Consider the following 26808-nt stretch of genomic DNA (forward strand, 5'->3'; position numbering starts at 1 on the left):
TGGATGTGCTGCAAACATCTTGGTGCCAGATACAGCAGACACAATCAGGTCCTGTTGGGTGCATGCCGGAGTCAAAGCTGATTTCACTACATAACTTCATGTCCCCTAAGGTAATTAAGGTTCTGGCTGGTTTTTGTGAAGACATTATACAATACAAGACTGCACCCACGTGGACAGACAGACACAAAGATCGACAGTCACACTGAATCGTTCTTAAATTACAACAGATTCCACGTGTCCATCTGCTCAGTGAACATATGGGCAGTTCCACAGGGTTTCAGTAATTATTGATGGCAGGTCATTTTAGTAAAATGAACTCCATCCACTCATATACTAAATAAATTACAGAATATATGAAAACAAGTCATTAGACAAAAATATTTAATTGGCACCCTTTTTTTTTTTTTTTTAACACAACAGGAAAAAAAACATACAAATTGACCAGACCACACAGCATTCATAAGTATAAAAAAAAATATGTTAGGTACATATTCACAAGCATTTTGCTAATTTGATCGGTTTAAATAACCTGAAAAGATTTACATGTTTTTTGTTGTTTGTGCATCTTAAGTATGAGCTTCCTGATCTCATATCGCTTTTTCTTCACAACCTTTTGGGGAAACCAGTGACTCAGGTCCATTGGTGCAAGAAAACTCTGAAGTGGGCTCTAAAGAGAGAGAGAGAGAAAAAAAAAAAAAAAAAAACATGATATAATCTGATATAGAAATCGGTGGCGATGTGGACGTTCTATACCTCAAAGAAGCTCTCCACATACTGCAGCAGATAGACTCCACAGTCACTAAAGTTGTCCTGCTGTGGAACGGATGGACAGTAGCCTTCCATCGCACCTTGCTGGAAAGTCCTCAGAGTTCCCTTTTTAGTCCTCCATTCAACTTCTAAGTACCTAGAAAAGATGGAGCCAGAAGTGATTCTTCTAGGAGAATAAAGCTGTAAGAGAAAATGAGTGCGGACTTACTCCTGCAGCGTTTTGACCACAGATGACCTGTAGTGGCCAAGAGAATCCATGATGAGGATGCAGGGCCTGAGGACACAAGATAATTTAACAGAGCCCTACTTGGGCATCTATTAAAACGTACAAAAACTATTTCCATGATCATTGTAGACCGATTCAGCTAGTTGATAAACTAGGTTTAATGTTTATGTTATTGTCAGTGGTATCCATTTATATTATTTTCAGGGCCCAGTTATGAGATACATGAAATACATGAGATGTTATGAAATACAATATCATCATAAAACAAATTATTCCAATGCAATGTGTCTTAGCATAGTGAGAATATTTTTTTTACAATTTAGGGAACTAAATGAAGTAATGAAGCGCTCATGTCTCATCTGGCAATTTCATTTAGGCAGAAACTTCGAGACCACACATTTGAGAAATTAATCGATATTGTATTGTAAGTAGATAAATAGATAATTGACAATTGACAAAAACACTGCCCCACCTACTCTTTAACCATATACATTTCTGCCATCTAGTGACGGCTGAGAGACAACAGCTTCAGATCTCACCTGAGTGAATAACCCGACAACCAGTTCATCCTGCATCATGAACTTACTTTTCATTGCTGGCTGGTTTGGGATGGATGCCCTTGGATTTCTTCTGTTCATTATTGAAACAACAAAGTTTTCGAAGCATTCACTTAAGTGACTGAGTGAGATAACAACAATTTTTTACATAATCATTGGGTATGTTTTTATTTTGCTGTTCCATGTCAAATGCTTACCACAGTATTTATTGTGTTCTCAAATGTGGCCATGTTGTCTTGGGTTGATGAGTTGATGTCAGTGTAATCAGGACTACCACGATAGAAGAGGGACATGGGATTTGGGGGGCAGATGTCTTGGTCACTCCAGAGGTATTTTAACCCTCCCTCACAGACTGGTGGAAGGTCCATACAGCCAGAGTGCTGTTCCTCAACGTCTTGATTTTGCCGGCCAGGAAAGCAGATGACAGCAAGGAACCAGTGAGCCCTCCACAGAACAGAAAGCAGAAGAGAACATGCAATGACCTCTGAAATCTCTATGGCAAAAACTACTAAGATGCATGAGAGTATAGAAAAAAAGATCCAACAAATGGACTCACGACATGTTTATGGGGACAAAAATGAAATCCTTCTGAAAAAGATCAACATGTCTGGTCCAGGTCTTTACCCGACTGTGTCTTCGCTCAGGCATGCTGGGGGAAATGATGTGAACAAGAGAATGTTATTTCACTTGTTCTAGAGTAATTTGACTCACTCACTCATTATCCATATCCACTGAATCCAGATCTGGGTCGTGGCTTACAGAAGATATCCTGGGATCCCACTACAGGACAATGGGATAGACTTCTTAAAGTCGATTAAATCAGACTCTTTCATTTGTGTAGCTCAATGACAAAAGTCTTATACAGTATAATTTAATAATATCTGGGTATGGGTTCTTACGGCACATTTTCATCATCCAAAACAGCCCTCCATTCTTCTTGAGTGAGATGTTTGAAAAAGAAGGAGCTGAAAATGTACGTTCTGTCAGTGTCCTCCTTCTGCAGTTTTTCTGAGACCAGGAACCTGGAACATCCAGTATATACACAGTGTTAACATTACTGCAGTATGAAACAGTACTTTCATTTGTTTGAAACAAAAATCAGCACTTCAATTACTTCAAATAGAAATCTATGATGACGTCATTCAGGAATTCTCCTTCATCAAGGCGGTAGAGGTCCTCCTCTGTGACAGATATGCCTCCTTTGGCAGGTGGAGGAGGGTAAACCACAAGTCTGATGAAAACACACAAGGTTTACAGACAAAACTCACCAAAAAATGTCAAACACATTTCATTCAAAGAAGCTTCTTGCCTTCGGCCTGGATCTCCTTTAAAAATCAGCTGGACTTCATCAGTTGGAATTTGGGGTAGCTGATCATCATCATCATCATCATCAGTGTCTATGATGCTGAGTGTTAGGCTGTCTGACCCAGAAGAGCTTGGCTGCAGATTTCACACAATAAGTTGATCATATCTCGCTTTCAGAATTTTTTATTTTCTCCAGTGCACACCACAGTCAAGATGCATACCATCTTCTTAATTGCCATTAGTCGTTCACAGGCTTCCTTGTAAGGAAAATTTGTTGGGAAGTTTTCAAGCTTACTGGCTCTGCCAATCTCTCGAAAGATTGTCTCCAGAACATGTGTTTCTTGAGAAGACAGCACTTTCTCAAACACCACAACAACGTATCTCTCTGCTGGGCCTGTGCAGACAGAACACAAGTAATCTTGATCCAAATGCATTTCTTTAATATTCCACCCACTCAAAACTAAAAGTGTTCTTTTCTCCAAGCAGACCCACAAGTCTCCAAGTACTCACACGCACTGTTGCTGTCAAGCCAAACACTGTTATCTTTGGACATCTGGAGCTGCAGTTGTAGTTTGAAAAACCCAGTGAAGGTGGTCTGAAAGAAGAGGATGGGCAGCTTTTGTGCATTGCACCACTCACAGGTACTCAGCTCAGATGCCTGGATGCAAACTGGAAAAAATGGAAGTATTATTTCCCCATCACTATCCTCCTATATGCTGCTCAAAAAATCAAGGAAACACAAAACTGAGACATCCCAGATCAATGGAAATTTATCTACCCATGGCGGTCTGGATTTGGAGTCACACTCAAAATTAAAGAGGAAAAACACACTACAGGTTGATCTAACATTGATGTAATGTCCTTAAAATATGTCAAAATGAGGCTCAGTAGTGTGTGTGTGGCCTCCATATGCCTGTAGACCTCCCGTGCACCTGGGCATGCTCCTGATGTCTGAGGATGTCATCTTGGTACATAATGGCAGTCAGGCTACCTCTGGCGACCAAACGGAGGGCTGTGCGGCCCCAAAAAAGAATGGCCACCCCACACCATTACGAACTCACTGCAAAACCGGTCATGCTGGAGCATGTTTCAGGCAGCAGAACGTTCTCCACTGTGTTTCCAGAGTCTGTCAAGTCTGTCACGTGTGCTCAGTGGTGAACCTTCTTCCATCTGTGAAGAACTCAGGGTGCCAGTGGCTGAAGTTACCAATCTTGGTGTTCTCAGGCAAATGGCAAACATGCTGCACGGTGTTGGGCTGTAAGCACAACCCCAACCTGTGCATGTTGGGTCCACATACCATCCTCATGGAGTCTGTTTCTGACCGTTTGAGCAGACGCATATACATTTGTGGCCTGCTGGAGGACATTTTGTAGGGCTGCTCCTGCTCCTCCTTGCACAAAGGCAAAGGTAGCGGTCCTGCTGCTGGGTTGTTGCCCTCTCACGGCCTCCTCCACGTCTCCCAATGTACTGCCCTGTCTCCTGGCACTTCCTGTTTCTTCCTAAGTGGACAGCTTGTGTTGTTTAATGTGTTCCCTTTATTTTTTCCGAGCAGTGTAGTTAAAAGGATGACATTGGAAAATGTTCACAATTTTACATTAAGGAAGGTTATTCTAAAAATGTTCTTCAATTTACTGTTTGTTTTTTTTTTTCAGATTGGTGAACCTCTGCCCATCTTTAAATCTGATAGACTATCTAATATAAAACGATACTGACCTGTGGTCAATTAACATCCTGTTGCTGTTTAGCCTTGCAATCATTTAATTCAAACAGAACCTCATTTGTCATGAGATAGTAAACTCGTGAGATTTGCAAATCCATTGCTTTCTGGTTTTTTTCTGTTACAGGACACAGAGTGCTCCAACTTATTTTGCCTAGGGCAGTATTTCAGAACTGATCAGGGTAGTTTGATTTGTAACACCTTCATTCCCCAAATTTTGCCGGTCCTGAAAATGACTACACAACGTTCACAACCTTACCATCTGAGCCAATCTTGATACAATCCACTGTAAACTGTAAATGAAGGACAAGACAGGATAATAGAGACGCTGCCACCGCACAAATAAAACACAGAGAATGAAACAATCATCAGATTACTCAGACTTACTAAAACGGAGTTCACAGACACGCTTTGAAACGTTCCAATCCTGAAAAATCGGATTTTTAAGGAAATACTGGGCTGCTCCTGGGCAAATACCATCTTGACAGTACTTGTCTGTGGTTTGGCTCTTTTCACAGAGGCGTTGCAACAGAGGTCGCCAAACTATTAAGCAAGCATCAACAACATATATGCTAATGATCTGAAAAGAATATGAACAGCAACCAGCCAGCACTACTTGAGTTAAATACATTTCGCACAAAAGGTTAGTCTGATCCTTGAAAACAAAAACCAGTAAACCTTGCTTGATAAAAACGTACCTGATCTCTCATCCGTAACCTCCTTGGAACGTTATTTCTTAATTTCAAGGCCACGCTGGCTCGTTTGGTAAGATTTTCCATGTCGTCCACGGGTGCCTTGATGGTGGAAACAGACCTCTTGCCGAGCTTGGGACCTTTTCCTAGGCCTTCATCGTCACTGCTAGAGATCAGACCTGTAGTACGTGAGGCGAGGTTTGCACCTTGTTGGCTACTGTACTCTCCAGAAAAAAAGAAAAAAAAAGAAAAAAAAAAAAACACACACAAAATGCAAGATTTTGTGACATGGATTTCTAGAAAGGTCACATGACACAATCTCATTATTAACCTCAACAATGGCCAGATAGTTGTGGTCGCGATTTCTGAGGCCACTTAAGAGGATGCATATCGGTGTTCCTCAGTCCTTCGCTTCAGAAAAAAAAAAAAAAAACGTGAACATCTTCATGAACCGACCAGGCAAATTAAGGCCTGGCTGGAGAGAAATCCTTCTGGCAGGGACCGAGGAAGACTGCTTCACACGTTTCGCACTTTCGTAACGCAGATGCGGTCCTACCTGAGCGACCTTTTTATTCCGATCATGTGAAGGCCGACGGCGTTTCCTCGCAGCGACTTCTTCCTGGGCATCGCCGCAAAGTTGGAGGTGTCAGCAAAAGCGAATATCGAAGATAAAAGCGAAGAACTCTTATTTTATTTTATTTATCTTCGTCCCACACACAGAAAGTTTTTCTACTCGATGTGAACAGAGTTCTTGCTCGTCCGTGTTCCATTACAGAATTTAAATGTTCCACAGAAACGAACCTGTGTCCACGGACGTTTGGTAAAATGTAAGCATTAAATATTACAGTATTCGTGGCTAGACAACAGGTTGCAAGCTCTTCGTAACAAAGCCAAGTATCAGTTTTACCTGCAGAACGGCGACATGTAGAGGGTTTTTTCCCAGTCGTTCAAATCGTTTATTTTCACCCTTATTTCCACCTCGACATATTTCTGTGAATGGGGTGTGGGGGGAACGGCCTTTACGTTAGGCCCATGCCAACGTCTTTCTGTCGACGGGCATGTGTAATAGAGAGGGGGAGTGTTCGTGTGAGGATAAAATCCAACTTCCTAGGGGACGTGCGAGGTGTAAAAACGTGGAAGGCCATTGAGGAGTTAGAGGTCCCGTCAGGTTCACCCTAATCACCGTTTGAAAAGGCATCAGGTGACCGCAGAATTGGAGCAATGTTGCCACGTCCGCTTTTTCGAAGCGAGTTTTTTTTTTTTTTTATTATCTCGTTTCTAAAGGCCAATTTAACAAAACCAGATTTAACATTTATTTAACCAGATTTGACTTTTTTTTTTTACTTTGGTTCTTGTTTGTGTATATCATCTTTACATTTCTATTTTATTCTAATGGTATGTATGAATTACTGGTGTCTTTCTCTTGTAAGTCGCTTTGGATAAAAGTGTCTGCTAAGTAAAGTAAAGAAAAGGATTAAGTTATGGTTGTGACATACATTACCACATTTAAGTCAAATTATTGTGGTCAAATCCCTTTAGGCAGTTTACAGTAAGAATAAATATATATACAATACAGTTTTACAAACAATAAATAGTTTATTAGTGGCACATGTATTACAGCAGTTAATGTGCATTCCCTTCTAGTGTTTTATTTCAATATTTTAATATCACAAGACAAAAAAGCATATGCATAACAATAACAGCAGTGCAGTTATATTGTATATAAAAACAGTGCAGGCTGTATTCCAGTATTATCCAGGTTCCATTCATCAGCTCCTTACATCCATGGGGCCATCAACGTAGGGGTCTCCTTCTGTACCTATCACAAAAGCATCTGAATGAGACATGCTATGAATGAGACAGTGTACATATATAAAAATGTATAATAATGTACCTTGTTTAAATCTGGGAAAAGCTCTTGGATGGTCAGGTCCAGTAAAACATAGGTCAGCTAAATTTGATTAAAAGGTTTAGTAAGATGGTTAAAATTCACAACATCATTCACTCTAAGACAGAAAGATAAGCAACATTTTTTCTGTACCTGTTTGTTAAGAACTGGCTGTTGTAGTCCATCAAACAGGAGTCGGATTCCCTCATACTTGCCCTCTTCCCCAATGCATTTTCCCAGGAAATCTACATTTTTAGGTATATACATTTTTCAAGTACATTTTTAGATGCAGAACTTTATGAAAAAGAAAAAGAATTCTGTTTAAAACAGCAACAAACGGTTTTTCATCCAAGCAATTAGTAGTAACTAAATCATTCCTAATCATCCCTAATCTTTTTTTTCTCCACCTGAGGGTATGTGCCTACTAAAATTAAATGGACTCACCTGGGATGTAGTTCATCATTTCCTCAAATGTTTTCTTGGCTCTTTTTTGCTTATATTCAAAGGAACGGGGTTCACTGTTCTCACAGAAGACAGCATCTAAAATGAGGACAGAATGAAAAAAACAAACAATGACAAAACTGCTTCCTTCCTAAATACATCAAAGGCCAGGTATTAGATGGAATACCCCTTAGCAAAGTGATGAGAGAGACAATTCGATGCTCCTGAAGAACCTGGTCCAGCTTGCAGTGCAGACAGTAGTCAGTGTATGCTTCAAGGGTGTTTTTGAATAGTATTCGTCCACCCATCAGCAGATGGTGCAGCCAGTCAGGAATATGGAACACCACCCTGCCTGTTCATAAGGTCCATTAAAGTAAATGAAATCAAAGTTAGTCTGTCCATTTTCAAATCCTTGCATGATATGGTCAATTAAAATATTTAAAATAATTTCTGCGTTAATTAAAATCAGTACTTACCCACATACATTAAATAATCATACACTCCCTCCACAGTGATCATCTCCATAAAGTAATTCTGGTTGTGTTTCTTCTCAATTGTTTCAGAACGGTTGGCATTATTTTTGTATAAGTCATTGAAAAGCTTTAGCGAAAGAAAGAGACAAACACACTCATGAATGATGTGTATTTAAGACAAATAAATGCAGTAGCTGGCTAATCAAGCCACTGGGCATGCATGTGACTGTATTTCTTGATGCCGGTCCCATTCAACCAAGCATTCAAGGCTAGGTTAGAAATAATAATAATAATAAGAAGAAAAATAAGTAATGCACCTTTTTGTCATTCTCAGATGTGGGACTGAGGATAGTCAGCTCTGGGCGGCTGGGTTTAGGCTTTGGAGACTCGCAGGAGTTAAAGAATGACTGGATGAATGGCTCCAGGTGCTGCCCTTTCTGAGGGAGCAAGAAATTAAGTTAATGTATGTGTGTGTGTGTGTGTGTGTGTGTGTATGTATGTATATAAAGCATAAATTTAAATGAATAACCTACTTCTTTTATCAACTTCCCAGGCACTGATTTAATAATCTTGCCTGTGCATAAAATATAGAGACAAAAATGTATAACTTTAAATGTTACATCTTCATAACTTTCAATGGAGATTTTAAATGAAGAAACAAACCTAAATTAACATCAGGGAGCATCTTGTCATGGAACTGGGATTCCATGCTGTGTGGGGAGAGGAAGTCTGCCAACAACTGGCTGTTGCTAAGCTCTGGATGTTGTAGCAGTTTCTAGTATAAAATAACGTGAGTTTTCTGAATTTACATGACACGTTTGTAAAATTTTGATTGTATAATTAGTCATGGCTAAAATTATTGGCACCCCTGGAATTTTCCCAGAAAATGACCCAGTTCTCCCAGAAAATTGTTGCAATTACAAATGTTTATTTCCTTCATATGCATTGGAACACAAAAAAAAAACAGAGAAACAAAAAGTTAAATCTTACATTTCACACAAAACTCTGGGCTGGAAAAAATTATTTGCACCCTTTCAAAATTGTGGCTAAATCGTTTTATTCCAAGCATATGATACTCGACAGTGCACACAACAAAATGTTTCCTCTGCTTTTAACCCATCACCCTTATGGCTGTAGTGGGCAGCCATGAAAGGGCGCCTGGTGAGCAGTGTGTGGGGACGGTACTTTGCTCAGTGGAACCTTTTGATTATGGGTCTGTTTCCTTACTCACTAGGCTAACCACTGCCCCAAAACATCCAAGCATTGCTGGGAATCGAACCACAGTCTCCCGATTGACACAAAATCTGAACGAAAGGAAACGCTATGGCATGAGTGCCAGGAGGACCCCTGCTGATACTGAAACAAAAAAAAGCCAGACTGGAGTTTGCCAAAATGTACTTGAGGAAGCCAGACTCCTTCTGGGCAAATGTATTGTGGCCAGATGAGACCACGGTATTCTACTGTGTTTACAGAAAATGCAATGAGGCCTAAGAAGAAAAGAACAGAGTACATAGGGTCAAACATGGTGGAGGTTCTAAGATGTTTTGGGGATGCTTTGCTGTTTCTGGAACTGGATGCCTTGACAAGACATCATAAATTCTGGCGGCTACCAAAAGATATTGGGGCACAATGTAGGGTCAGGTGTCAGAAAGCTGGGCCTGCTTAAGAGGTCATGGGTGATCCAGCAGGACAGTGACCTAAAACAAACCTCTAAAAGCACTCACAAATGGTTGAAGACAAAGCGCTGGAGAGTTCTGAAGTGCCCGGATCTAAATCCGATTGAACGCTTGTGGAGAGATCTCAAAATTGCTGTTGGGACAATGGCCTTTCAAATCTGACCTACAGTCGTTTGCACAAGAAGAGTGGTCAGAAATTCCAGTTGAGAGAGGTGCAACAAGCTGACTGTTGATGGCTAAAGGGAGTGTTTCTCCAAAGCCTGTGCAACCTAACATTAAGTATATTAATATATATAAGTATTATTATATATATATATATATATATACACACACACACACACACACACACACACACACACACACACACACACACACACACACACACACACACGTATTATTTTGTCCAGTCAGTCTTTTTTTGTGAAATAATGTCAGATTTGGCTTTTTTTTTTTATCATTTTTTGTGTTGTTCCAATGCACATTAATACAATATTTAAAAAAAGTTTTTTTTGTTTTTTTTTTTATTCCAAAACATTTGTAATCGCAACAATTTTCTGGGAGAAACGGTACATCAGAAGGGGTGCTGATCATTTTGGCCATGACTGTATAATGTATTTTTTCCACTGGTGGTGGTAGTGTCACTACCTGTAAATATTCCTGAAACTCTTCCCTTTTTGAGGTTAAGAACTCATAGTTCTTTGGTCCTATTATTCGTTTGGAGGGTAGCTGGGTATCTGGAAAGGATCCTGGGGAGACATTGTGAAATGTTAAATGTACTGGCTGTCCAATAAGCAAACTGTAGTGCAAGACATGGGTCAGAAATATAATGATTCTATGGTATGAACTGCACAGCTGACAATTATAGCTTGTAATGTATAACATACCATGAAACTCTGTAAGCTTTGACTCAAGAACGTAAAACTCCAGGTATCTTCTGTACACTGACCAATGCTCAGTCTCATGGCCCACTAGAGGATTGAGAACATGTAAATGATCTGTCTAAAGCACAAGTTACTAAAGTAATACACATAACTTTCCTTTTTGCTCATCTTTGTGCTTATTATTTAAAATAAATAAATAAACTCACCTGCACGCCGGTCATTCCTCTCCACATCAATGCAGAAGACTGGAATCCTCTCCTTTTTCACATCGTCATCATAAAAGTCCACATAGGGGATAGTAATACCCCAAGCTGAAAGGTTGCGGGGTGTACTGGGGGTGCTAATGGCCTCCATTGGAGAGTCATCTTCCAGAACCATCATGGCTTCCTCTACCTAGAAGAGTCACACAATTAGCACCTTTCACAATCCGACTATAAACATTACATTATTGTGGAACATGTTGGTAGAGAACACTGATTTTGGGATTAATGAGTTCATCTGCTAAGACTCATATACAGGAGGTGGGAGTCACTGGTTTATGCATGGACTAAAAGTGACTAATGATTTTGCTACTGCCACAAACACTAGTTACAGGTAACTGCCACACAAACCCAGTCCTTTAAACGAAATCCATAAAGTTCTGCAGTTAAATAAGAAAAAAATAATAACATTACTGCATTTTAGTTAATATTGTTGAGTTTGTATAATGCCAAATAGAAACAACTCACCATGTCATCTTCTCCTTCTGCCAGCCCATAGGATGGCAGCATGGCCCCCTCCATGGTGGTGCTTTTAAAAACCCCCTTGATTTTACTGCCAATGCGGCTAATCCCAAACGACTCTCCTCGCTTAGAGGTGCCCCTAAATAAAAGTACAGACATTAGAAATGCGCCGCAAACAGTGCCATTCATGGCTAACTGCTGTACATGCAGCACAGTAAGCTGTGTGAGAAACTAGGAACAGTGAAACACAATTCAAAGATTAAGAAATTCCAAAAAAGTTCAGCTACATCATCAACAAAGTTTAGCCATACATTTCAGCAGCACAGCCACAGTTAATATAAAACCAACAATATTTTTTTTAGATTTACAAAAGGTACACAGAGAAGAATGCAGAAAAGCAAAAATATATTAACAAAAACAATGACATTCAGCTTAAAATGGTTCGCAAAACCATGGCTCCCTGTGCACATACATGGTAAATGGCATTCACGACAAGGAGTGGCATTTAAAACACACACACACACACACACACAAGGCATCACAGGGGCTCATGCAGAGAGGGGTCGCGAGGGCTGAAGCATGGAACGCACCCTCACTTACTTCAGCATGGCAGCACGGCTAGTTGGGCTGCCGTACGGGGGAGTTAAGAGTGAGTGGACATGGGGGGAGACAGACGCAGGTGATGAACCAGGAGTGATGGACGGGGACTCAAGGCTCGGCAGGCAGTCCCTCTCCGAGCAGCTAGAGGCCATTTTTTTTAATGGCATATGGTGAGCCAAAGGATGGATGGGGGGAAAGAAAAAAAAAAAACACACAACAACAAAGCATGGGAAAGGTACAAGAGAGAAACGAGACGAAGGTGTTAGCCGGAATGAATGGGAAGGTGTTCACACATGGGGTGCTGCTGAAGCCATTCTCTCCTGCCCCTCCTTCCTTCTGTGCAGCAGTTTCACAGAATCTGTTGCCATGGGCTGACAATATAATTAAACCTGTAAAGGTCCCAGGTAATAATGTGCCCTTTTACATCCAGTCTGTGTAATACGATCAGCCTCAAAGGCAATTTCAGCACTAAGATATCAAGCTATTTACTGTGCAATACTTCAAAGGAGCTTGTGGACCAGGATAAGCTCAGTAAAGAAGAATTTGGCTCCACAAATGGCATTTAGATGAGAGTTCACAAGCTATCAGGCACTAATACCTAAATCTGAGCATGTAATGGATATTGGATATGTGGACATTGTTGCATACACATCGCTCTTCAATTTGTTACAAAGGCAGCTTTGTTTCCTCAGACTGCATTGTAGCAAGTGCAGTTATCTCGCGTGCAGTTTCCAGTAGGCAGAGGAGAACCACTGTGTCCATATCATACTCACCGGATGTCATCCAAACTCAGGCTATTTCTGGAACAGGCACAGTGGGTTAAAACTGGTCCAGAATAAAAATACACCCCATGATCAAACACCAGTTAGCACATTATCAAGAGTTGAACACTGTGAGCAATATGTGAACATTCAACAAAAAAATGGGGGGAAAAGGTAGGTTAATACACATAATGTTAATTCACTGAAATTGAACTCTAACAGTGTAGTCTACTTTACAACGTGAAACAAAAGATAAGCAAACTGTTTTATATTCATGGAATGCAAAGTGTTTTAAAACGTCTTAAATATCTGTAACTGTATAGCTTTGCATTCAGCATTTAACAAATTATGCAACGTTTTTGCAACACTTGGCTTTCCATGCATACTAACTATTAGTACTAAAGTACTAAGTACTAAAGTACTAACTATAAGTACTAAAATTCACAATGATTCAGTATTCAATCCTGATGGACAAACACACACCTGCTCAGCTTAGAGTTCCTGGTCGGGGATTCTGCCCCTCTCAGAAGTTGCCTGAAGTACTGAAACATACAACATGAAAATCTTAGCCCAAGAAAAGTGTGTATTCGGCAGCTAGAAGTCACTGGACTGGTGTCTCTGGTGCTAGATATGAAGATACAGTGATCTCTTGTCTAGAGGACATGAAGTCACTGGTCAGTCATGTGTTTGGAGTTATGACATAAACACTGATTGTTTATGGAGGGGTGTGTGATTGTGTGTTTATTTGTGCTGGTGAAGGTAGGTTTCTTTCTCTAAGTTACCTCATCACTATGGCAGAACATTGGCGTAAATACATTCTCCAGCAGGGACAGGACATGTTCATAGGCCTCAAAAAGGCACCGCATGGTCTGTAGCTTCACTACCTCAGTGTATGGACCTTGAGCAACTGAAATGCAAAGGTAATTAGGTTTAGAATTGTTTCAATGCAATTTCTAGTTTTTAGAAATTCTTAGAACAAACAAAACTAGTAAACTCACTGTTTCGTATTTCCTCAACAATAAAGGGGTCAAAGCGGATCTTGTCAATGCTCTCATCAAGGCAATAGGTTTCATAGATCTTCTTAACTTCATCATGAAGCATAAGCTTTTCAGCGTCAGAAAGCTCAGGACACAAAATCTTGTCGTTGAACTCTTCTACACAAAGACAAATACTAAAGCATAATGTATCTATGCATGATCATGTGAAGGTATTTAGTGAAAGTGAAGTGAGTCATTGTGAAACACTGCAGCACAGCACACGGTGACACAACGAAATGTGTCCTCTGCTTTAAACCATCACCCTTAGTGAGCAGTGGGCAGCCCGGGGAGCAGACTGTGCGGACATAGCTTTGCTCAGTGGCACCTTAGCGGCTCGGGATTCGAACCGGCAAACTTTCTGATTATGGGGCCGCTTCCTTAACCGCTATGCCACCATTGCCCCTAATATGTTATTATGTTCCCTTAAAAATTTTGCCTGATGGACAATCTAAAATATCCCTTATCTAATGGAGTTTTGAGGGGATATTTTTTCTGCCTTTTGTGTGGCAAGTGTGGGCTGGAATATATAAGCATTCTGGAAGGGTCTCCACCAGGGACAGGTTTGCCACTGCAAGCTTCACAAACTATAGCCTTCTGATAGGATGTCATTACATCAGAGGTTCTTACCCACAGTTAGGCAGAACTGCAGAACGTGGACAGCGCCCTCCTGCTTCAGAAAGTTCATGAAGCGAAACAGCAGGTCCTGCTGCTCACGGATTTCCTTCAGCTCCAGCTTCAGAACCTGAAGGCAGGGCAGACCAGTTTACATAATCTCCACAACTGTATAATGCATTGTACCACAACCACAAGGAGACAAAGAGGCTTACTGAGGGCTTCTTGCAACGAGGGTCTGCATACTTCTGCAGGAACGGAACCAAAGCCGAGTTCGGATCAGTGGCAGCTTCAGGCTTTACAAGAAACAAGAACTTCTGATCACCACTGGTATTCACTAAACTCATTTACATTTATATTGATTGCATCAAGCAGATGTCCTTATCCAGAGCGATTTACAATTAGTAGTTACAGGGACAGTCCCCCTGGAGACACTTAAGTGTCAAGCTCAGAGACAATAAGTGCTGCTTTAGCATCTTCTGGTTCATAGGCAAGTGTGATACCCACTAGGCTACTAACACTCATATGCACATTGTGTTAACAGTCTTAACCTATGAATCTGAATGTTCCAGCATAATCCAATGGCACTTACCGGAGTATTGTCTATGAATATCAACAAAAGATGGTTCACCGTGTCCTAGAAAAGCAGATAAACCTGTTCACCCACAGTGCTGGTACAAGGAGACCATTCTTTCTGTCTCGAGAGTAATGTACCTGGTCCACAGACCTTTTTCTATACTGAAAATAAAGATACCTACACTTTACAGGTGACTTACTGGATCGGCAATGTAGTCCATAGATGGGAGGAAAACAGATCCGGCCAAGACCTCTCTTATCAGGAGAGTTAGAGATCTGCAAACAACAGGGAGGCACTCATGAAGTCGGATATTCTGGTCAGAATAAGGCAAGAAAAGCCAAGCTGACCTGCATTCGGTGGCTTTAGGGGGTAGGATGTAGGGGAAAAGCATCTCGGTCAGCTTCCGAAGGTAGAGCAGCTCGTCTCGCCTGCTACGCAGAGCCACGTGCAGGTCAGGCCCGTACTCCTCCAGAGCGGCTTGCTGAAGATACTCAGAGTTCTTCACTAAAGAAGGACAGAAACCGTGGCTTTACTGTTTGATTACATTGAAACTTTCAGCAAAATGCTCTGCATGGAGATTTAGTCACACGAACCTTTCTGACGTGCTTTGGTAATGATTTCAATGTGCTTCATTGCAGCTTTAAGAAGTTTTAGAGTAATCAGAGATGGTATGTCAACCTGCAAATAAAAGATAAAAAAACTAAGCTGCTAAATATTGCTAATTTAAAATAATTTTGGGGGAAAGCACAAAATATAGAGTAGAAATTCTATATTTTATCATATAAGCGATACCTTCTGAGCTCTCCTAACCAACACAGCAGCAAAGAAGCGCAAAGTGACTCTGAGCTCGTCCACAAACGCTTCATCATCGGTTAGGTCCCTGCCAAAGTGATTAACCATGTTCTCCATTAGTGTTTTTTCAACTTTGGTGTACATCTTTAACTGATTTTTCTCTGACAGATCTGAAATATGGACAAGACACGATGCAATGAAAGTGAAGTGATGGTCATTGTGAATCATGGTGACAACGAAATATGTCCTCTGCTTTTAACCAATCACCAATTGGTGAGCAGTGGGCAGCTATGAACAGCCCCTGGGGAGCAGCGGGTGCAGACAGTGCCTCAGGGTACCTCAGTGGCACCTTGGTGGTTTGGGATTAGACACTTTAAATGTTTTAAAGTGAAGTGATTGTCATTGTGAAACACTGCAGCACAGCACATGGTGCACACAACTAAATGTGTCCTCTGCTTTCAAACCACCCCTTTGGTGAGCAGTGGGCAGCCATGCAGTGTGTAGCAGTGTGTGGGGCACCTCAGTGGCTCAGTGATCGGATTCGAACCGGCAACCTTCTGATTATGGGGCCGCTTCCTTAACCACTACTGCCCCAATAAAACAACACTAACAAATGAATGGCACAATAATCATGTGTTGTCCAACCTTGATTTAAGGGAACAACTCACCTGTACCATGGATATACAAAGTTTTCAAGAACCAGCTCCAGAATCTAGAACATCACAAGTGCAAATTTCTTAATGTGTTAATATATTGATAATAAAAAAAAAATAACGAAAAAAAACAACATAAGACAAAATGTCAAACCTCAGATAATGATGTGTCCACTTTAGAGGACACTTTCAAGTCCAGCCATGGCTGATAGTTCTCTAAAAGTAGTGTAGGTCTGATGAGAGAATGTTTTTTTTTTTTTAAGTGTGGAATTAAAATCCATCAAGCAGAAATGTCTACTTGTTCCCATCCTTACCTGTGTCTTTTACATTTTATCTTCCCACATACAGCACAACTGTGTCCCAGGGGAAACAACTCCTGTTGCTCTTGCTGCAATACAAATAGGAATTGACGAGAATCGGACCGATCCTTGCCGAAATGTCCGCACCGCAGCGTTTACCTTGACCCTCGGCTTTATCGTGACGAGAAAGTTGGGCAGCAGCGTCTCGGGCCCCAGCGAGCAGTAAAACGTGACCACGCCCGCGAGGAACGACCAGAAGACCATGAGGACGTGCAGGTACCTGCAACCGGATGGGGGGGGCGCGACGTTAGCGCTCGGCCCGTGCGGAGCGACCGACGTCGGGGCCGACGCGACGAGTCACCTGTTCAGCAGGACGGTGGCCAGCAGCAGGGCGAGCAGGAGGAAGCAGAAGAGGGGGTACTGGCGGCCCGCTTCCTTCACCACGTCCAGCTTCAGCCTCCGCTTCAGGCTCTCCAGGCGCCTCCCCGCGGGAGTCATTTTTTTCCCTACCGGCGAAATTACTAGTGAGCGGACTCGAGCTGCCATTTTAAATGGAGACAGAAACATTTAAATCTCGACAGTCCCGGCCGCGGCTTCGTAGTGCCGACGCGCTCGTGAAACGGAATCGACACCGAGCCCAAAATTCCTTAATGTTTATGTTCCGTTTCTCATCCTTACCTGACGTCCAACAGCTAAGACGAACACAATTCTTCAGGATTTAGATTTTTTTTGTTTGTTTAAAAAAAAAAAAAAAACGACGTCGTTAGCAGACAAGCTCCATATTTGCTCGGAAGGCTACACGCCGAACGCGAGAACTCGCCGCCAGCCCGGCCAGCCGCCGTGCCAACGTTGGCCCGCGTGGGTTCGCACTTTGACGGCCGCCGCTTGTGCGAGCCTGATGTCACCTCCGGTTGAAGACGGGGACGCCTGCAGGGGGCGCCGCCGAGTCCGAGCCTCTGTACACGAACCATTCCTAAAATCGTAAATTCCCTTCATGCGCACAACAACTTTTATTATACACACACACACACACACACACACACACTCCCTAGTTGGTAACACACTCGCCTTTGAACCAGAAGACCCAGGTTCAAATCCCACTTACTACCATTGTGTCCCTGAGCAAGACACTTAACCCTAAGTTGCTCCAGGGGGACTGTCCCCTGTAACTACTGATTGCAAGTCGCTTTGGATAAGGGCGTCTCATAAAATGCTGTAAATGTAAATGTCCCCATTCATCACAGACCAGCTACAAATTCTGCATCAGCCGTGACGTGGCAGTGGGATGGACAAGATAAAAGGGGAGCCACTGCCTAGAAATAACCATCCTGGTCCTAATGACAGGACAGATATGTCATGAAGGGCCTAATAAGCAATTACCTTACTGTCCCTTTTTCTGCCAAAAGACAATTTAAAGAAAAAAAAAGCTATCAAAAGTAAACAGTTTAAGGACACAGATAGAAATCAAAAACTTTATTACAAAAATAAGTTACACTCACCTCATTTTACAGTATAAAACAATTTATTTGCAGGAATGCAAAAACGTTGTTGGCCACCAACAATAGTTTAAAACTGCTAACATCTTTTTCTTCAAAAGATTGTAATGATACAACTTTACTGAGAGGGAGTTAACTGTGTACAAAACCGGTTGAATGGTTCAGTCTTCCTTTTTGCTAGTAGTATACATGGAATATAAACCCATAGCTGCAGCGTCCCTTGCCCCCTGCTGAATGGCGCCACATCACCGGTCGGCTAAGCCAGCACTGCGCTCTCTATAGAGAGCTGTAGACCTCTGGTGGGCTTGACCTAAAAGGCAGCGGGCTTTGGAGTTGGAATGTGAGGCCATTCAAAAGTTGTGCATGATTGCGATAAAACCCTCCTCCCTCTTCATAAAAGGGATGGCGCTGGACATAATTCTTATGTGACAAAAGGTCGTCATATTAAATTGGAACAAAAGAAAAAAATAAAAGTGGAAAACCTCTCTTGGCGTGGAGGAAAGGGACACTGCAGGGCATTTCAAAAGCGGTTGATGCCTTTTTTTTTTTTTTAATGATGTTCAAGCCTTTACAAAAGTAACATTTAATTCCAAACTATCTTACAATCATACAACCAGTAACTACATAATCTGAAGAAGCAAGGCAGCTAATTCAGTTCAAAATAGGATAAAAGCAGGGCTTGTTTAGGCTCATCATGATTATTTTTGCATGCCCAGTTTGACTGATCGCAGCGTCAGAGCAGCAGCAAAATGACAAGAATTTCGTTAAGTACACCTGCCATGCGGCTGCTCTTGTGCATATTTCATGGGGAAACAAGCCCTGCTTTCATCAATACAAGTTTCCCTATTTACAGTACAGGCAGGGTAGTTGAATCCTCTGTACTGAGGTAGTTAACCAACCCTTTTAAAAGACAAGTTCTGAAAAGAACCACTTTCCTGGAATGCCTGACTTATCCATGCAAGGTGGTTACACCATAAACCTGCAGATGTTTTTTCTCTCTCATTTTTTTTTAAACTCAAATCAATTTAGAATAACATGGATATTCTGACAATAAAATTGCAATTAGCACAAAATATACATTAGCATCAAGCTCATTTGAGCCACTTCAACCTTAAAAACTAAAAAAAAAAAAAAGAAAAACTAAAAAAAAAAAAAAAAAGTGCAAAATACATTTGACATTTCGGCATCCTTTAGGACATCGGAATTTCAGAATTATTTAAAATGGCATACTTTGGGTGGGAAGGGATCTAGGGGCATATTACAGGGGGTGGGATGCTTGTTATGCGAGGCTTCTTTCTATCTATGAAAACAGTAAGTCCAAGCACGTATCTTTTAGATTTTTCCGTTGACTTTATGGTGGCAGTATGGGAGATATGCTTCAGTAAGGCTGGAATATAACTGGGTAGGCCTTTTCAACGACCTTACCATCACATCCATTGGCAGCTTCCGGTGTAACCCCATGTAACAAGTCAGTCTTCATAACTGGTCAGGACCAGCCTCGACCCCTTTTCCCTGCTAATGAAACAAAGAAAAAGATTAAAATCTTTCTATGATGCTCACAAGCATCTCAAAGGTCTGGTGCCAAATTCATACATCGATTTTGGCTTTTTCCAGCAACACAATAAATAAATAAATAAATAAATAAATAAATGGATGGATTGATGTATAGTTTACACCAATGAGCCACAACATTAAAACCACCTGCTAAATGTGTGTGAGATGAATTTTTGCAGACACAGCTGAGCAGCTGCTCAGCCAATAATGTAGTACAATAGCTCTTTAGATGGTTTCTAACTAATGCATATGCAGAACCTCACAGAAGACCTGCTGTTTTGCAGATGCTGTGACCCAATTGTGCAGCATTACACTATGTTCGTTTTCGGAGTCCCTGCTACCAACATATCAATTGACTGTACTACCTAATACATGCTCGTGCCGAAGTAATAATGGAAATTCTTACCTTCAAAAAAATCAACAGTTTTAATGTTGTGGCTAATAATTGTACATGTGCGCAAAAACCTGGTGGGGTGTAAAACAAATACGGACGGTGCAATGTGGAAATCTGAAATATTATGAAACCCTGAAAGCCGTGCAAATTGAGAACTATATGGACAGAACAAATGTAACACAAATTTGGAATGGCTGCAGAAAAGAGAAACATGCAAGTGTACAGTATATGCAAACCTTTGGTCCATTTCTTCCACATGGTGCCTTCAATAAGTATGCAATTTTCAGAGAGAGACATAGCCAAAAGGAATTTATATATATTTAATTAAATAAAAAGTAATTAACATCCGCATGATAAAACCAAAAATTAAGATTTGATTAACATTTAACCTGGCTCCTTCCAAATTCACACTAACACCGCCTAGCCCACAATTTCTCCACACTGCCACATACCACGCGGCCTCGCTGCTGAGCCCCTCCTCTTGAGCCCCGCGTGCCTCGGCTGGTTCCTGGGCCGCCGCGCTGGGTGAAGCTGACCCTGCCCCTGGGTGTAGCAGCTCCGCGACCACGCAACATAGAAATGCCCCGGGCACCCCGCCCTCCTCGCCCCCTGCCTTGCACTTGGAAGTCGTCATAGCCGTAGTATGGATCGTCATAGCCGCCTCTGTAGTTGTGATAGTCGTAGCCATAGTAATCGTAATAATCTTCATAGCCATAGTAGTCGTGGGGGTAACAGTACCCTCCTCTCCCTCCTCGTCCTCTTCCTCTTGTGGGTGGAGGCATGTGCGGTGGGCCATAATAATAGTAATCATCGTACCTGAGCACAGAAGGAGAAGTCAGCAAAAAAAACCTCATGAGAAAGATCAAGCGGTCAAGCTGCTTTTCCTCCACCACCACCTTACATTTGTGTCTTGGCTGCTTGTCTCTGAGCCTTGCGCTCCTTCCTCTTCTGGTCTGGAGGTTTGGCCAAAACAATTTCAATGTGTTCTCCTTCCAGATCCTTGCCATTCATGTCAGCCAGTGCCTGAGAAGAGAACCATCCTTAGACCGTGCCATCATTTTACAACGTCAGATTTATTCATGAAAAAAGGGAGGTTACCTTGACAGCACCATCTCTTTCTTCGAAGTGAATGAATGCATAATCTTTCAGCTTTTTCACTCGTTCCAGTTTGCCAAATTGGCTGAAGGTCTTTTCAAGTATTTCTTCTGTTACAGTGCTTGCAAGGTTTCGAACAAATAAAACTTTAACCTTTGGGGAGGGAGGAGAAAAAAAAACAATATAGTTAATTTAAACTGTCTATTGAGCTTAATTGCAAAATACCACCATCATAATGAACCATTTCCACAATAGTAATGACAATACAGCTGCCTTCCATGAAGTTTACATTTATGCTAAAACCAAATTATTTGAGCATTCGATTTTAGTCATAATGGACAACTAGTGTGGTTTGCTCAAGTCCCCTACCTTGGCCATGACCTCTGGGTCAGGATCTTCAATGGGATCTGCCCACTCCACTGTCACCACATTGCCCCACACCTTCACCTTGCCGCTCATTAACCTGCGCCTTGCCTGGGCCGCTGTTTTGTGGTCTTCATACTCCAAGAAGCAAAATCCTCTGTTCTTCTTCTTGTCATCAGGTTGATGGTACAGTATGACATCATTAAGACCTTCTGTTAAAATTCAACGATAACAAACCCAATAAGTCAATCACATAATGTCATGCTGAAAAATGACACTAGTTGTTTTCAAACCTAAAAATTTCTCCTCTGATCATGCTTACCTGTGACTTTAGCAAATTCCTCCACAATCTGATCTTTTGTTTTACTCTTAGGAATGGAGCCAACAAACAGTCTATTATTGGCAACAGAAATGCACACACCAATGTGTTTGCCAGGGCGAATTTCACTGTTGTTACACTGTGTGGAAAAAGATGTAGGAGGTCAGTTGGGGAATCCCTCCATTGTCCTGTTCATAGCTGAGATGGGCAATATGGGCAAAATCATTAATTTCATAAATCCATTCATAATACTAAAAACACACCTGGTACAACTAATGCAAAATGAATTAAAATAAATTCTCAAAATCACTATTACAACATTTTAATCTCTTGAGTTACTGGCCACACACAGCCTTACCAGCTTCACTGCCTCCTGAGCAGCCTCTTTAGTGCAGAAAGTGACAAAGGCGTAACCCCTGTTCAGGCCACTGAGGGGATCCATCATTAGACGCAAGTCCCAGATAGGTCCTGCTTTCTCAAACAGAGGGACCAGCTCATCTTCAAACAGATCTCTTGGGATCTTTCCCACAAATATCTGGTTAAAATAATCAAAACATGACAGTCAGTTGGGTAGTTGTATGCTAGTTATCGACATGCAGGTGAAATAAAATAAGGACATCCACTCAGATCTTAGCGGTTAGCCATCAGTGTAACAAGAGTTACTCCAGGTTTGAGTACAGAGATCATCATTGGGACTAAAGGAAATTATACGGGCTACATGGCTATTTTCTCCCACCAACACTCATGTGAAAACAAGGAAGAATCCTACCTCTGTGCCAATTGTGGGCTGTGCTCCTGAGTGGGCTGACTTTGGAGGAGGGCCACCATATTTCCTCTGACCTGTTGTTACATCGAGCGTGTAGCCAGTTCTCTCCAGCAGTGCCTGGGGAGGGAAAGCAGATTTAAGTAAATTTCATAAATATAACATGAAAGGTGGGTTAAGCTAATGGTAAAGACATACTTTTATTTTCACTTCATCTGGTCCTTTATTGGAATCTGACACTTTGGTCCCCTGTTTCTCCCTCTGTCTGTACGTCTTCATTACTCCACAAAGAAAGGCACTTTTGTTCTAAAGGGGGGGGGGTTGTTTATTTGAAATGGTAAGAACCACAAACAACCACAGATATAGTCATAGATATTTATTATGAGAGCCTGCAAATAATTCAAAACCAGTGGCTCAATAGCTTAAAATTAAAAGCAATTTTACTGACAATGCATTTTAAGCAGAAGTAAGCAGAGTATGTGTCTTTAATGAAACAGGACACTAATGGGGGGTAGGGGGGACAACAATGTGTGATAGTCAACAACGAGTCAGCATCACAAATGGGCTAAATAAGCTTGTTCATGAAAATTCAAATACCCCCATGTTCTACATTTGACATATGAGGAGAAGAAAAAAAAAAAAAAAAAACACACCTGAACATGTGAAAGGTCACTGTCCTTAAACTGCTGTAGTACTTGCAGGGCACCGTCCTCGTTGAACTCCTTCAGCGCTTCAATTGCCCTTTCATCTAGGTCACTATGTGATACCAATCCTGAGGAGGGGCAGACAATGAGCATACAACCTGTAAGAGCAAATTATAAAGGACTTCCGGCCAACGTTACGCCAAACACATTCATTCATACACTTAGGACCTATAATAGGCTTAAAAAACATCCAACATTACACACTACCAATACAGTCATTAAGGATAATTCAACTTTAAGCAATATGCCCAACATTTGCTTGGATGAACCATATAGCAACAGATGGCCAAAAATCTAGTCACGACTGTGCATGATGCCTACATCCTCAACAACAATCCAGCAGAAAACTAATTATGCCTAGCTTGCAAAGTCGTGTGTTTGAGTCAAAGACAGCAACATGGACCAAAAAATAAAATAAAATGTAAGATGCACAGCTCAGGGGAAGCATGTCATAAGTAGATATAAATATATATACACATGTTTGTTTTGTTCCAGACTGCAGTACCCATTTTGACAGGCAACCACAAAAAGTTGCTGAAAGTCCAAATTCCTACATTCAAAGTTCAATTTCATCACATGCAATTGCAAAGAACAGAAGAATGGAAGCAAATAAATGCTGGATGTTTAGCGGGCCTTACCTGCCATGTAAATTTCATCTAGTTTTTCTGCAACTTTTTTTGGTAAACCAGCTTCTAATAAAGACTGGAAGTGCTCTGAATGGGTAACTGCAGCAGTGGTCTCCATTGGTTCTTCTGTACCGTTTCCATTTATATGCTCTGTGGCCATGTCTCCAGATCTGCACAGATGCAATGAGCCAAATTAATCCAAAACGGGACAAAAATGTGTTACTCTTTATTTATGCCTATGCCGGCAGTCTACACACTAAAATATGTTCACTTGCACTTAATGCAGGAGGCCCATGCAAGGGCTTAATTTACATAGATAAATAATATTCATCTGAAAGAGACCACCCTGTGTGCATCCCAGTCAGTAATTAACAATTGGCTCTATGTAAGACATTCCCTAAAAGACACATCTATAGATACACGGCCTAATTATTAAAAAGCAAACATATCCACCTAGCCAATCACAAGAAGACTAAGGCATATCCTCAAAAAACATTTATGCAGCCTGCTGGATAACTGAAGTCCAAAATATAACGTTGTTCCTGTGCACTAAAACCAAAAGACACCACCCGAGGAAAGTTTAAACATTACTTCGACCCAATCTAACACCCGCCTTATTCACGCAGGATCTTGGCCAGATAACGGCGCAGATCCAATACACGTGTTCCACCAGCAGTTTCCGGTAACGTTTCTGCCTCGAGCATGTGCCAGACCCCGCCGTTCACAGTCATCTGCACATGCAAGCAGACGTGGTAAACACCAGGCCACGTCATTTTCGACCTCGTCACCGCTTAAAAGAGCGACAGCTATGTTTCAGCTATGTTCCTTGCGAAAAACCCGGGCAAATCGACAGCGTTGTTACAGCAGTGAATCAAGACAAGCATTTTAGGCAAAATAACCCAAGTCCTACATTAACGATTAATAAAAAACGCGTCGTCTTGGGGAAAAAAAAAACACGAAACTCGTTTTTAACCAGCGTTTCCAGTTAGCCAACGTTAGCTTAGCATTAGCTGCAGCCAGCCCATGTGTGTGACATTAGCCGGGCAGGTGAGCCTGTGTTGACTACACAGCCTCGTGGGACATCTGTACGCATCCCGCCCTATTACCTCCCGAAATGGGCATGGGCTCTGGTGAGATGACGCGGAACGGCTGCAAATTAGCGAGCTAGCCGGGCAACTTGGAACATGGCAGTAGGCCCCGGACGACCGAAGCTAGCCACACGCCTCCCAACAGCAGGGCAAGGTCTCTATTTACTAGCTACAGTACTCGTCCAGGGTTAGGTTATTCCGGGTCTTCCTAAGGCCTAGTAAAGTAACAGGCTCGTGGTTTTGTCCTTCAGGAGTTACAAAAAAAAAAAAAAAAAAAGACTTTCCCCACTCAAAAGACCTAATTTAACCAAACAGATATCCATGGCAACGATACAGCGGGATATTTACTCTGGTCAGTTGAATTTGTAATGCACTTTCCACAAGTTAAGTCTCGCCGTGGTGAACTCTGGGGTCGAACCAAACGGCGATGAGGGCAACCGGGTTTCCCGTGAGCCGACACTGCGCGAAACGTGATCTGCGTCGTGGTAGGAAAAATTCGTAATAAATAAAACAACCGGACACGCACAGATCATTGGTCCCGGGGCTGAATCCGATTTTAAGTGTTGGCACCACTGGGCGGTACTTTTTTTTTTTTTTTTTTTAATAAATGGTCATTCGCAGTCAGAATAAAAAAAAAATAATAATAATCTTTCAAATCGACACGCGTTTACAGTTCGGGAAATGGCTGGTTCTAAATCCCACCACTTCTCCAAGAGTTTCCAGACCGGTGCGAGAAGCTTGTAGCCGGCTAGCTAACGAGTCTGCCAACGTGCCGCCACATAGGGGAGTCCATTTTCAAAAAGCCGGTGTGGACAAACGTCCCGAGCAGTTCCCACTTTGTTTTTATTCCTACAAGCATAGGCTAACAGACCGACGCGGGCGGCCACGAACAGCGCCAGGGGATAAGGAATAAGTAATCGCCGTACCTGCCGATAGACCACTGCTTTGTGCTGTACGGGAGGGAAACGTAATGGGAGGAGAGGAGCAAAAAAAAAAGAGAGAGAGAGAGAGTCGAAATCCCCGCCGCTGCTCCGGCTCCACTCTTTCACTCTGGAGGATGTAAAATGGCGGCGAGACTCACGCTGCCAGCTTTTTCCCGTCCACGGGGTTTCTCGGCGCCCGGCGCACGGACCTGCGCCGGCAGCTCCGCCGCTCTTTGTGCTCGGCGAGGAGGTCGCGAATAAAACGCGCCGCCGCCAGGAGGAGGCAGCGGATCAGGGCGCGACACGCAGCCGGGCCGAAGAGAGCTCCATCTTCGCCGATGACCCGTCACGGGGAAAATATTGCTGCGAGGAAACATTTATCACGACAATCACTGCAGTCTTATCCGTAGAACCACGACAGAGGGGTTGTAGACCTTCGTTTGAATATATTTTCGTGGAACGTGACACGTAGCCTTGTGAAAGACAAGAACGTCTTCAATTAATTACAAATGTCCAAAACATGTTTTGTTTGTACTCCATGTAATAATGTTTCCATTACGTAAGAGAAAATCTATTTTTTGTAATTGCATATAAACTTGGACAAAATACATGAAAACCGAAATCTTACTTAAAAGGGAGCTCTAAAAATTCCCAGAAAATAACCCAGATAATCCAACTGGTAGTCGGGTAACTTTCCCCACTTTCTGCCTGTGCATGCACATTTTAACACACCGCTGACCTGCATGTCAACGCAGTGCAAACTATTTTTCTCTACTCCTCTCTTGTTCAGTCCAGAATAATGAGTT

The 26808-nt window shown here is 42.0% G+C and overlaps 3 protein-coding genes across 10 annotated transcripts; all 3 read right to left on the bottom strand.

Moving 5' to 3' along the window:
* Window positions 1-409: 409 nt before the first annotated feature.
* Window positions 410-5068, bottom strand: senp6b (SUMO specific peptidase 6b). Of its 2 annotated transcripts, none has more exons than XM_028990459.1 (13): window positions 4961-5068; window positions 4833-4866; window positions 3367-3525; window positions 3078-3250; window positions 2861-2991; window positions 2666-2782; window positions 2451-2573; window positions 2108-2200; window positions 1749-1995; window positions 1581-1624; window positions 977-1042; window positions 754-904; window positions 410-667 (listed from the first exon to the last, which is right to left on the bottom strand). In XM_028990459.1, the coding sequence occupies exons 1-13, from the start codon at window positions 5051-5053 to the stop codon at window positions 521-523; spliced, it is 1578 nt and encodes a 525-aa protein (XP_028846292.1). In that variant the 5' UTR covers window positions 5054-5068; the 3' UTR covers window positions 410-520. The 2 variants fall into 2 exon arrangements, with proteins under 2 accessions (XP_028846292.1, XP_028846303.1); XM_028990470.1 differs by having other exon boundaries at window positions 3367-3451; window positions 4961-4982.
* Window positions 5069-6841: 1773 nt separating this feature from the next.
* LOC114792424 (sorting nexin-14-like) lies at window positions 6842-17588 on the bottom strand. 4 transcript variants are annotated; one of them, XM_028983557.1, is made up of 31 exons: window positions 17356-17588; window positions 17039-17183; window positions 16837-16957; window positions 16693-16766; window positions 16533-16611; window positions 16394-16437; window positions 15726-15813; window positions 15527-15611; window positions 15281-15437; window positions 15133-15208; window positions 14949-14993; window positions 14572-14652; window positions 14372-14486; window positions 13706-13861; window positions 13490-13614; window positions 13191-13249; window positions 12720-12746; window positions 11947-12087; window positions 11353-11485; window positions 10831-11017; window positions 10628-10711; window positions 10389-10489; window positions 8731-8842; window positions 8601-8641; window positions 8385-8504; window positions 8071-8194; window positions 7782-7946; window positions 7598-7693; window positions 7307-7398; window positions 7160-7216; window positions 6842-7084 (listed from the first exon to the last, which is right to left on the bottom strand). In XM_028983557.1, the coding sequence occupies exons 2-31, from the start codon at window positions 17173-17175 to the stop codon at window positions 7043-7045; spliced, it is 2964 nt and encodes a 987-aa protein (XP_028839390.1). In that variant the 5' UTR covers window positions 17176-17183; window positions 17356-17588; the 3' UTR covers window positions 6842-7042. The 4 variants fall into 4 exon arrangements, with proteins under 4 accessions (XP_028839390.1, XP_028839483.1, XP_028839569.1 ...); XM_028983650.1 differs by lacking the exon at window positions 12720-12746; XM_028983736.1 differs by lacking the exon at window positions 11947-12087.
* A 547-nt stretch (window positions 17589-18135) lies between these two features.
* On the bottom strand, window positions 18136-26162 carry LOC114792603 (heterogeneous nuclear ribonucleoprotein Q-like). Of its 4 annotated transcripts, XM_028984023.1 has the most exons (13): window positions 26006-26162; window positions 24004-24161; window positions 23315-23433; window positions 22860-22967; window positions 22668-22781; window positions 22257-22433; window positions 21902-22037; window positions 21586-21791; window positions 21220-21369; window positions 21023-21144; window positions 20574-20937; window positions 20358-20384; window positions 18136-19688 (listed from the first exon to the last, which is right to left on the bottom strand). In XM_028984023.1, the coding sequence occupies exons 2-13, from the start codon at window positions 24149-24151 to the stop codon at window positions 19650-19652; spliced, it is 1710 nt and encodes a 569-aa protein (XP_028839856.1). In that variant the 5' UTR covers window positions 24152-24161; window positions 26006-26162; the 3' UTR covers window positions 18136-19649. The 4 variants fall into 4 exon arrangements, with proteins under 4 accessions (XP_028839856.1, XP_028839930.1, XP_028839779.1 ...); XM_028984097.1 differs by lacking the exon at window positions 20358-20384; XM_028983946.1 differs by lacking the exon at window positions 18136-19688 and having other exon boundaries at window positions 20148-20384.
* Window positions 26163-26808: the final 646 nt, after the last annotated feature.

Source organism: Denticeps clupeoides, chromosome 1 (assembly GCF_900700375.1).
Source record: "Denticeps clupeoides chromosome 1, fDenClu1.1, whole genome shotgun sequence".
Lineage (NCBI taxonomy): Eukaryota > Metazoa > Chordata > Actinopteri > Clupeiformes > Denticipitidae > Denticeps > Denticeps clupeoides.

Excerpts from the sequence above, each read along its gene's own strand:
- LOC114792424 (XM_028983557.1), bottom strand. The coding sequence starts at position 17,175 with ATGACTCCCGCGGGGAGGCGCCTGGAGAGCCTGAAGCGGAGGCTGAAG. Across the intron at positions 16,612-16,692 it reads ATAAAATGTAAAAGACACAG|ACCTACACTACTTTTAGAGA; the intron begins GTAAGGATGGGA and ends TTCTCTCATCAG. Across the intron at positions 7,947-8,070 it reads TGATTATTTAATGTATGTGG|GCAGGGTGGTGTTCCATATT; the intron begins GTAAGTACTGAT and ends CCTTATGAACAG.
- LOC114792603 (XM_028983946.1), bottom strand. The coding sequence starts at position 24,151 with ATGGCCACAGAGCATATAAATGGAAACGGTACAGAAGAACCAATGGAG. Across the intron at positions 22,968-23,314 it reads GTGACCTTTCACATGTTCAG|AACAAAAGTGCCTTTCTTTG; the intron begins GTGTGTTTTTTT and ends CCCCCCCTTTAG. Across the intron at positions 21,145-21,219 it reads AAAGAGATGGTGCTGTCAAG|GCACTGGCTGACATGAATGG; the intron begins GTAACCTCCCTT and ends TTCTCTTCTCAG.
- senp6b (XM_028990459.1), bottom strand. The coding sequence starts at position 5,053 with ATGGTATTTGCCCAGGAGCAGCCCAGTATTTCCTTAAAAATCCGATTT. Across the intron at positions 2,201-2,450 it reads TTGGATGATGAAAATGTGCC|CATGCCTGAGCGAAGACACA; the intron begins GTAAGAACCCAT and ends CATTTCCCCCAG. Across the intron at positions 1,996-2,107 it reads TTTGTCCCCATAAACATGTC|GGCTCACTGGTTCCTTGCTG; the intron begins GTGAGTCCATTT and ends TGTTCTGTGGAG.